The 10,548-nt window shown below is 39.1% G+C and overlaps 1 protein-coding gene across 1 annotated transcript; it reads right to left on the bottom strand.

Annotated features, from left to right (window-relative positions):
• Nucleotides 1-1,841: 1,841 nt before the first annotated feature.
• Nucleotides 1,842-10,310, bottom strand: LOC131556203 (elongin-A-like). The gene is made up of 9 exons (XM_058802665.1): nt 10,200-10,310; nt 8,446-9,145; nt 6,969-7,068; nt 5,993-6,166; nt 5,359-5,456; nt 4,439-4,619; nt 3,998-4,121; nt 2,157-2,275; nt 1,842-2,045 (listed from the first exon to the last, which is right to left on the bottom strand). Exons 1-9 carry the CDS (start codon nt 10,301-10,303, stop codon nt 1,987-1,989), a joined length of 1,659 nt encoding a protein of 552 aa, XP_058658648.1. The 5' UTR covers nt 10,304-10,310; the 3' UTR covers nt 1,842-1,986.
• Nucleotides 10,311-10,548: the final 238 nt, after the last annotated feature.

Below are 10,548 nucleotides of genomic sequence, written 5' to 3'. Positions count from 1 at the left end.
AAGAAAAACCCTACCCTAAAGTATGTGTAGTGCCAAATAATTTATAGTAAAGAGATTTGCTTGTCTACTGTATTTTCTAAATTAGAAATTGTCAGGATGACAATCTGATCCCACAAGCACCCTCTGCACACCTCTTACCAGAGCTATATCTACAGCCTTTGAAGTGAGAGAAAATGAGAAGAGAAAATTAAAGCCACCTAATCTTGAAGTAAAATTTGTCCTCCACATAACCCTGCTACCATTGTCAAGGATAGGAAAAGTTATTGCCCATCAACAATGTAATTCTATTAGTTAAAACAACTATTTATCCTTCAGACTCCAAAGTGGATATTCCCGTCATCTATATCTGTTCTGGATGGCTAGATCTGTGTTCTCAAATGCCAGAGCCAAAACAATGACTTTGTCTTTTCTTACACAAAAGGATACCACGCTTGATAGAAACCTTCAGCTGAGTTTAGCTTCTGCCACCAACTGATCAGCAACAAAGAGCAGTATATTGGTCATTCAGCCAGATTTAAGTCTTGTAAAGAATGCTTCTGGGGTGAACTGTTCAGGTATGTATGACAGACGCTGCATTACCTCTCCTACTAGTTAATGCTTGTTTTGATTCCAGAAACAGCAAAAGCTTCCCCCAGCATTTCCAGTTCAACATGCATGTTTTCAGCTTCCATTCTTTTTAGTGCCACTGTAACACATAGAAAAAAACCCACAACACAACAGCACACCTGTGTAAACAAACCCCTGTATAAACAGGGCATTTACAGAAGCTGTTATGTATGGGTGACTAAGTTAATGGCTGTAAAAGCCATTTTTAGTAGCAGTATTTTTGTAATCTACCTGTAATACCTAACATACAGGATGAGGAAATTCACACATAAGGTGTTTTGAGTAAGAGACATCAACTCAAAGGTTTCATGACAACCTTACCCTGTGCTTCATGAGGAGTTCTAAACTGCCAAATCCCATAGAAGTACAAAGGAAGTATTAAGACCTATTTGCAACAACTAAGTGCAATTGATAGAGCTCCTCGATTTCTAAGGCATGCCTTCAAGGCAAAGTCAGACTTACAATTCAGGCAAATGAATTGGTTTAGAAAAAGAAACTACAAAGAAATCTCATTTCTAAAAAAACCCCCATTCATAGACCAACCCCAAACTGCAGCAGTCCCTAACTATTGAAAGGACAGCCATGCACGACCAAGTAGCTTCCTTACTTTAAGACAACTGGCAGTGAGGTTTTGAGCTAGGCCTCTTCATGACAGACTGAGAGTAGCAGATCAGAGTATAGTCCACGTTTTCTTTCATCTCCACACTTACATACAATCATAGAATCACAGAGTTGTTTGGGTTGGAAAAGACCTCAATGTCCAACTGTTAATCCAGCACTCTGATCCTCAAATGCCACATCAACACATCTTTTAAATATCTCTAGGAATGACAACACAGCCACTTCCCTGGGCAGCCTGTTCCAATGATGACAACCCTTTCAGTGAAATTTTTCCTAATATTCAATCTAAACGTTCACTTGTGCAATGTGAGGCCATTTTATCTTGTCCTGTAACTTGGGAGGAGAGATAAACCCATGAACTACCTCCTTTCAGGTACCCATAGAGAACAATAAGGTCTTCCCCTCAGCCTGCTTTTCTCCACACTAAACCACCCCCCTTCCCTCAGCCATTCTTACAAAAACTTGTGCCCCAGACTCTTCACCAGCTTAAGCTCATAAATACATCACCTATAAGGGTTCATATAAACTGATTTGTCATTAGTGTGTACTGACCCTATTCCAAATCAAGTAAGAATGCAGCAGTATGAAAGGACTCTGAGGTTTCAGTATTTATTGCTTATTATTCACCCACGCAATTTTTCAGAACTATTTTAACTAAAGCAAATTGAACAGTGCTTACATGGACATTACTTTCATTCACTGTAGCATAATATACATACAGTCACATCAAATAAGCTTCAAATACACAGCCTCATTTTATCATTGTCCAACTCTACTCCTCAGTGCTTTCAATGTTTTCTTCATGATTGGTGCTATTTCTTCAATAACAACAAAACAAAGAGACCAGTTAGGATTACAGCTATGAGCAACTTAAAATTAGGCAGAAGGTTAAAACAATTAAATTGATCATGTTAGGAAATGCCACTTACTTTTGGTAGGCTTCTTTCCATCTTGAATCATGACACCTGAGCTAGAACTTCTACTAGTGCCAGCATATATCAGATTTGATAATGTGTTATTTCTGTCTCTCATTTCTGGAATCCCTGTTCTTTTAAAACAAGCAAATTAAGAAAAAAGTTAGCATTTAATATCAAGCTGCTATTTGCTCTGGCTCATTTTGAAAAAAAAAAATCAAAACCAACAGCCTGATTGGGTACATTTAAGAGACTTTATACATTTCAAAGTCATAGGATAATTCAGGTTAGAAGGGATTACAGATGACCATCTTTTCCATTTTAATTGTTGAACAAATATTACATTTATAAGATTTCATGTCTCCTATTAGTCTTTAAAGTCAAATAATCAGAGTCTGTGACAAATCAAAATGGCCAGCAATACCACTGTGATTCATAATGCCCTGTGCTCTAGTTTGCACAAAATAAACCTTGTGTTTATTTTCCTCTTTGAACACAGCTGAACTTGTAACTGACTCATTGACAGAAAATGAGGGCAAATGTTTAAAAACAAAACTTCTGTACCTGACTAGCAAAAGGTACAGTAACTAACTAAACATCATGTTGGAATCCTCAATCAGCAAGAAAAGGACTGAGGCAGATCCATACACAGAGCTGGTGCCTCCTGCTAAAGACCATTAACCCAACACAGCATTTAAGTGTCAGCACAATGTCACCCAGCATGGCCAGCCCTGTGCTCCTCAGAGCCAGACACTGAGCATTCTGCCAGCACTCAGCACCACTGCACCCTGAGTGGGAATAGCAGCCTGCTAAGGAGCTGCATGTCTGCACACAAACCCTTAGCAGGATTGTTTGGCTCCTGCAAGACCAGCTTCTCAAGTGAGAATTTCAGCTATACAAATTCTGCAGCTTAAAAAACCAACAGGTCAAAGCAGTGAAGTTGAACTCATTGTTTAAATTATTGTGCCTAAACAAACCCTTTGGTCCTCCAGAAGGCAAACCAATGACTTTCTTAGAACTTCTTTCATGTCTGAGAAAAAAATCATGCAAGGCTTGGTCTACATCATTCAGCTACTGGTCCAGAGATTACTGGAGCACAAAGGACATATGTACTTGTATGCTACTGTACTTGAAGCACAAACTGGAAAGGCAGGTCTGTCACAATACAGAATCAACCTCCCACAGAGCAGCTGAAAGCAAAAGTAAAACTCAAAGTGCCATAAGCTACTGCCTTGGTGAAGGACTATCTTTTCGATGGAAATAGCAACAATATGGAAAGAACCTTCCAAATCTCACCAGCTGAAGGCACAGTTATGAAAATTTATCTGGTATAAAAGCTGAGTTTAAGAAAATTCTTGCATCCAGGCTGCCGTTCCTAACCCATACTTACAACCACCTTGAGCAGCAAGTTTGTTTGACTCAGCTTCTGAAATTCACAGGGGAAAAAAAAGTATTAAAGTTCCCAAGGTTCATTCTGGTCAGCTGTATCACACCAGGCAGCTGACTGGGATTTTATCAAAGCAGGAGAACACGTGAGGCTACTAGGCAGGTTAATAGACCCAAAACATCAACAATGGAATTGCCCTAGGATGCCAAGCAGCTTTAGTGCAATCTGGAGAAAAGAAACAGCGTCCACTTACACTCCAGCTGGGAGAGTGAATTCACTGGCACTTGTGAGAAATGTGCAATGACAATGCACACATGGCTAAGGAGTACACAAGACTTAAAAGGCAAGTTTGTTTCTAGCTACTAGACACTTTAAAAAGGAAAGTAAATAGAGTTACGTAGAACTTTAAATTATTTTACAAGTATAATTTTGAACTGAAAGACACAAAAGCATAGTACATAGCACTTACTTGCACTTCCCTGTGGGATGAAGCTGGATGACAGGTCCTGCTGCACCATGGATTTCATGCTGTCGGCAAATGTTCCTGGGTGGTTTTGCTGCCCCAATCACATAAGCCATTTTTACTTGCCTGCCTAATATAGAAGCAAGGAGCAGAAGATACATGACTTTTCACTTCCTTAATGTCCAAAACTCTTTGCATTGCAGCTTAGAATCCTTAGTCCAACCAGTAAGGTAAGATTTTTCTAATGCACAATATTTTCAGGATACACCAATGTATTGTATTAATGCATCTGTTTATTTTTAAGCAAATTTCATTTTAAGTGTAACAGTGTTTGTTCTTGATGATTTCTTCTGGAAGTACAGCATTAGTACTCACTGCAAAGAAATCACTAAACCAAACATATTGTCAAGGGGTTTTGTAAGTGGAAGAGCTAATCAGATATTTTACCTTTTGGTTTCTCAGACTGAGCTGAAAGAATAGTTTTTGTAAGGATCTTCAGTTTTTCTTCTCTCTGATTAAACAGTCTCCAGTACATTTCACGCCAAGACTCATATTGCAGAAGGCTCTCATTTTTAAAGTCTCTTTGGCAGTGTTTCTTCCACAAGTGGTCAGTCTCTTTTATAAACATCTAATTTAAAGCACAGACATCTTAAATCAGAGATTTAAAAATAACATTTTCAAGAGTACCTATTCTCTGAGCCTACAGACACAACCCAAACCTTTGGTGGAAGAAGGTGCAGAGCAAATCCCACCACACGTGCTGACCCAGGTACCCACACCGTGGCAATACCATGCAGGGACACTGACTGCAGCCTGGAAATGACACAGCTTCAAGCAGCAGAGCTGGAGTCAGTGAGCACAGTTACAGGCCAGACTTGTGTCTGTAGCACAGGCTCAGGCCACTCCAGCTCTCAACTTGAGGCACACAGAGGAAAGGCTAACTTGCCCTACAAAGGACTGCGCGCTCAGAACACCAATGTCCAAGTGCATCATGGAGCTCAGGTCCTGATAGTACAGACAAATCTACCACATACATGCAATCTCACAGCAGCTACTTCCTGACTGATATGTGTTGCAGGCTTAATATTTTGTAACTTGAACAGTGTTGGTTCTGACTTTCCCAGCTATTTCATTGGTAAATACTATGGTCATCTTTTTTCTTTCTTACTATCAGAAACACTCTTGTATACACACTGTCTTTCACTTAGTCATCAGTAGTAATTCTCCTGAATGTTTTAAACTTGAGAAAGGGGAACTTAATAATGACAGCTGAATTCAAATAAATTAGCGCACAAGATAGAAAACCAGTGCAGCCCATGGGGTTAGGGAACTTTGTAGTTTCCCAAATTTAACAAGGCAGAATTTACCAGATTACATTTCTCTACTCGAAACAACTGCTCTGGTGTGCAACGTGTTAGCACAGGCTCAAGAATTTCAAAGGGCACACCTCCTGCTTCTTGTAGCACTACAAAAGAGGACAGTACTTTCAGTATCTCACTTATTTTACTCAGTGGGTAACACCATTCAGCTAAAAAAAAATACAAGTTAATTTTAGCAAGCACTAACACAACATCCTATGCCAGGCTATGAAAATATTTGTAAATCAGCAGTTCCATACTGACTAGCAGTTATACTTGAGGATGGATAAAGCATCTTTGAATAGTAATTGCCCCATCTTTACTGATATACATAATTTCCTCCTCTGCCTATGCAATGAAGAATGTCTTAATCACAACAACCATGGGGGTGGAGGGGCAGAATTTTTAGTTTATCATTTATAAGACATTATAAATATATAAGTAGACTTTGATCTTTATAAATTGTAAGCTTGCAAAACAAAGCACAGTCATCAATCCATTTCTGCAAGTGCTTTTCATCCTACTCCAAGTCACCATTTGTAGAGAGGGACAATATATTTCAGTAGGCCAGTAGTTGGCATGGAGAAATAAAAATCTCATACCCTTAGAGTCACAAGTGCTACAAATCCCCTGAGGTACTCACACTCAATATTGTTGTGAAGCATGCGGACACACTGCTCATACAGTGTAAGCATCTTGGAAAGGCAGACTGCCTTGGAGCCAGAGTAAACCTGCATTTTGGAGTTCAGTCTCTGCCCTGTGAATTGAACTATCTCATTGACTTGCTGGGGTGCTTCTACAGCAGGTACTGTGAATGCTGCAAGCAAAACATCAGGCAGATTTCACCAGGCTTTAAACATTCAGCTCTGAGATAAACATAAATGACTTTTACTTACATATACAAACTATTTTCTTAATACAAAGTTACTGCATGACAGCATGGGACCCTTGCATGTATTGTAAATTGCAGAAGTCTATTCACCATCATCTTAATTCCAAGATGTACAGTGCAAGTGAGCTGCACCAACTCAAACCAGCCCTGCATTATTTATCTCCAGTCTACATGAGCTGTATTCACATCTCAATTGCTCTGTTACCCATCCACAGAACTTTACTAATCCTCCTGATTTATCTTAGAGAAGCCAGAAGCTTCAGTAGCAGCAGCAATGTTTCAAGATCCTAGTAGTAGGAAGCCACATGAGACGAGCTGCTAGGGGAACCACTGGAACTTTATGTCACCTACCTATAATGATACTAATGGTTCCTATGCCAAAGCTGGACCTAGTGCCTCATATATTTGTTTTACCTAAGATCATTTCTGCTACAGCTTTGCCTGCTCTAAGTATAGACATGAGTAAAGATAAATGGAGACTGTAGAAGAGCCACTTGGTTTATGCCTTCTCTAAGTCTGTTGTAACTTTCCTCAGTAAGCCATTAGAAGGAAGGCCTTGTAACTCCCTTCAGCTTCAACAGAGTTTCTACAGATGAGGAAGTGAGGCCCTTCTCTGCCACGGACTGATGAGCTAATACAGTTTATTGGAAAAGGGGATAAAACATTTCTATGCAGAGCTATAAACATCTGCACTATTTCCCATTTATCAGTCTTGTGCATTACTTACCTGTAAAGTCTGCAGCATATGGGGGAGATGATTCTGAGATGCCTGGCAGAGTTTTAGGTAGTGGAGTATTAAGAAGCTCTTGGAGGGATGCCACTTTGGCCTGTGCACAGTTAAGGAATGATTGCTTCAATATTACAAATTTGGGGTTAACCAGGCTTAAAACAAGCTACAATAAACCCCCAAACATGTATGCAAATCCCAAGACTAACTAGGATAACTAGAATTCTTGCTTTTCTACACTAACATTTATTCACAGGATTACTTTGCAGTATATCCTTTCATACCCCACTAACCAAGACTATACCACAAAAGGAACTTACTGGGACATCTGCAATCAGCACACAGAAAGATTAAAGAACAGAGTAGGTATGGAGAGCTAACGAGCTTTCAGATAAATCTCTACTGAGGCATGCAGCAAATGAGGCAAAACTGCAAGATGAAAAAGGCATAATTCTAAAAGACAAGAAACAGCTTTACACCTAGTCCTATCAAGTCTCCTAGACCACACTCAGTAAGTCATTCAGCCTAAAACATTCACAGCTAACTCCCTAAAAAGGGACTTAAAGATGCAGCAGCATGTTAAGTATGGGTCCCTACAAATGGATCAGCATCCCTACAAATGCATCAACAACTAAATTGCATCTCGGGTGTCCTCCAGTTGCAAGTCAGGCACTTACAGCCCAAAATTTGCATTCCCTGCACTTCATTTAAGTATCTATAGTAACTTTTCACAACTGCTTGAATATCTGAGTATATATAAGCCTCTAAATTAATATTTTCCCATCTGGGACAGAACATCCCACATTCAGATTGCAGATCTTCCATAATAAAAAAAGCCTAAAGCTTTCACATCACAGTGAAGATATAAGTCTGAAGATAACCCTAATTTTCAGTGCACAAAAGGTCTCCATTTAAAAGGTCTAATTAAAACATTTTTTTGCATACATATTTCCGCAGAGGAGTTACTTAAGCTTTTTGCATTTCAAGACACTAGGACAGCTCAGAGTATTATATGTATGATATAGTTTTATATGCAATAATGCATTTAAAGAATGTTCAGTTCCACTGCAAACATTAACATTCACTATTAAAGAACCATAGCATCTGACAAAAGGATTGTTCTATACAAAAAGAGCTGCAGCAGCCACTAACCAGGATGGTCAAGAAAGAAAAAGGTGGACATCTTTCCAAAGGTAACTCCCTTTGCACTTTGCAAGTCAAATGCAGATTAGTTGGTAAGGATCAAATACCATAGTAATATTGGAAACAATGCTAAAAATACAAGTAATTAAATTTAAAACCGTGTCTCTTTTCTACCCATTATTGCCATTACTGGCAATTGCAATGCAGCTGATACATCAGGGTCATGCAATCTGTTCCTTAAAAAAAACACAGATAAATTTCAGTGAAATGAAAGTCTAAAGCACTTGTTTGTCTGCCATTTATCTGCTTTTATCTCAACCCTGTAGTGATTTACCTTTTTACTTGGAGTTTCTGATTGATCACTCTCACATTTTTTTACATCTTCAACTCCCTCTTTTGCCTGAGAAAGTTTTGAAGTCTTTTGTAGTAATGAGCTGTTCTCTTTACTGCACTTTTTTGGCCGTGCACCTGTAGAACAAGCTTTTCTCTTTCTTTTGTTGGTAACCTCATCGTAAGTAAGATAAGACTCAAAAGACATAGTAGGGGGTTCAAATTCCTCATCACCAGATGATTTGGCTTGGTCTTTCATGACAAGATTTTGTTTTGGTTTCTTCACACGTTTAGGATTTCCCTGTTTGGAAGCATCCTTACTAGGATTTTCTTTCAGGCACAATAAGCCTTCATTGGCTGCAGAGGAATGCTGCTTTTTTGAAATTTTCTTTGTCTCTGTGGAGGTGCTCCCTTTGAACTCACTTTCTTTAGCCTGAGAATTGGTACCCTGGGAAGCATGCTTAGAACCACTGCTGCTACATACTTTATTATCACATTCTTTTGGAGACTCAGAATTTGTACTTTGATGGGTCTTTTCATTACAAATATGCTCCTTATTCAGCTTTGTACTAATGGGAGCACTGCTGGAACTTGTAAAGGCTGGGAGAGATGTTCCAGGCTTCTCTGAAGGCTTAATCTCCTGGGAAACAGAAGATTTCATCTCATGTTTTTCTTTTCCATTATTTTTTCTTCCCCTGTGATCACTGCAACAATAAAAAAATTACATCCCATTCTGTAGTTGATGCTAAATTCTTAAACAATCTGGTTTTCCGATATTAGTAAAACTAAAAGCATAAAAATCACACCATGTGTCATAGTTTCCCAAAACCCAGAACTTAGTTCTGCACTGTGTTCTTACTCTTCCTTTATCAGTACAGAATCACAGAGCTCCTGGGTCCAGCACTGCTAAATATTGAAACAATAATTGATAGCAAAACAAGTGGGGAGTAGGACATAAACCTGGCAGTACTATCTCCTTATAACATGCTGGATACCACTTTTCACAAAGCTTCCCTGCGTGCTTTATAACAAAGACATGGTGCTTGAAATAACTAGGAGTCAGAAAAATTTACATGTTCTGTAGGTGAAACAGATTAACAGGTCAGCCTTTATGATTTGCTTATCACAGGTTCTAGTATTTTACTTCACTGTCATTTGAACATTTTCAGATTTAAAACGCACTTTTTAGTCAAACTATTCCCTTGGCTTTCTCAGCTCAACTGTTTGGAACTGTTGGAACTCCATGAAACACCTAAAGCAGAGCAGGCCTGGCCATGGCAGTGGTGGTGGCTGTTTCAGTCTCAGAAGAAACTGCATCTCTTCACTGTGCCTCCTCCAGTGTTGGAAGGCCCTCTCAGTCCACAAGAACATTACAAATAAAACCTCTATACAACCACATCACTGGAGAGCTGCCTTATTTAACCACCACCTGTGGGAAGAAAGAGCAAGTTTCCCAACTTCCTCAAGTGCAGAGCAGTGCCCATCAGGTTTAGTCCTGTTAGCACCAGCTGGGACCTAAGAACTTGTGCCAGTCACAAAAACCAGCTGAAGTCAGAGTACCAACTGGCTAGTTGACCAATAATGGTTTGATTGTTTTCCTCATATTTTACAGCTGCATTCTCTCAAGTCACATTCCAATTCAACCACCACCACATTCAACATACCTGTGTCATTCCAAACACCTTCCTAAGTTTCCAATCTGTATTTTCAAATTACACTACAATATAATTAAATTCAAAGAAAAAAGTTTACACCTACCTTTTACTTTCTGGAGAAATAAGCTTTTCCCACTGTTTTAACAGACTTTTAGCTACATTCCCAGCAGTGGCATGTTCCCTAAAACTTTTAACTGTTTTGTCCATGCCAGTTCCCTGTTGAAGATAGTGCAAGAAAGATGGGCAGAATAAATCACACTCTCCTCCCAAATAAAATCTCCTCTACAACTGCTACAAACAGTATTAGCCTCATATTCAGAGCAGTCCTATGGCAGCTGAAGAATAAATGCCCTCTTTATACAGCAAACAAATTAAGGAAGTAGTTATTTATAACTAAATATGGGGAACAAAATGAAGGTTTAATTCATAAAACTGAGATAAGTAATTTTCCT

Source organism: Ammospiza caudacuta, chromosome 3 (genome assembly GCF_027887145.1).
Source record: "Ammospiza caudacuta isolate bAmmCau1 chromosome 3, bAmmCau1.pri, whole genome shotgun sequence".
Taxonomy (NCBI): Eukaryota; Metazoa; Chordata; class Aves; order Passeriformes; family Passerellidae; genus Ammospiza; species Ammospiza caudacuta.
This window is presented reverse-complemented; position numbering and strand designations above follow the sequence as displayed.

Coding starts and splice junctions, on each gene's coding strand:
- LOC131556203 (XM_058802665.1), bottom strand. CDS start 10,303: ATGGACAAAACAGTTAAAAGTTTTAGGGAACATGCCACTGCTGGGAAT. Junction 5,457..5,992: donor GCTTCACAACAATATTGAGT/GTGAGTACCTCA, acceptor CCTCTTTTGTAG/TGCTACAAGAAGCAGGAGGT. Junction 4,620..5,358: donor GAGTAGAGAAATGTAATCTG/GTAAATTCTGCC, acceptor GCTTTAAATTAG/ATGTTTATAAAAGAGACTGA.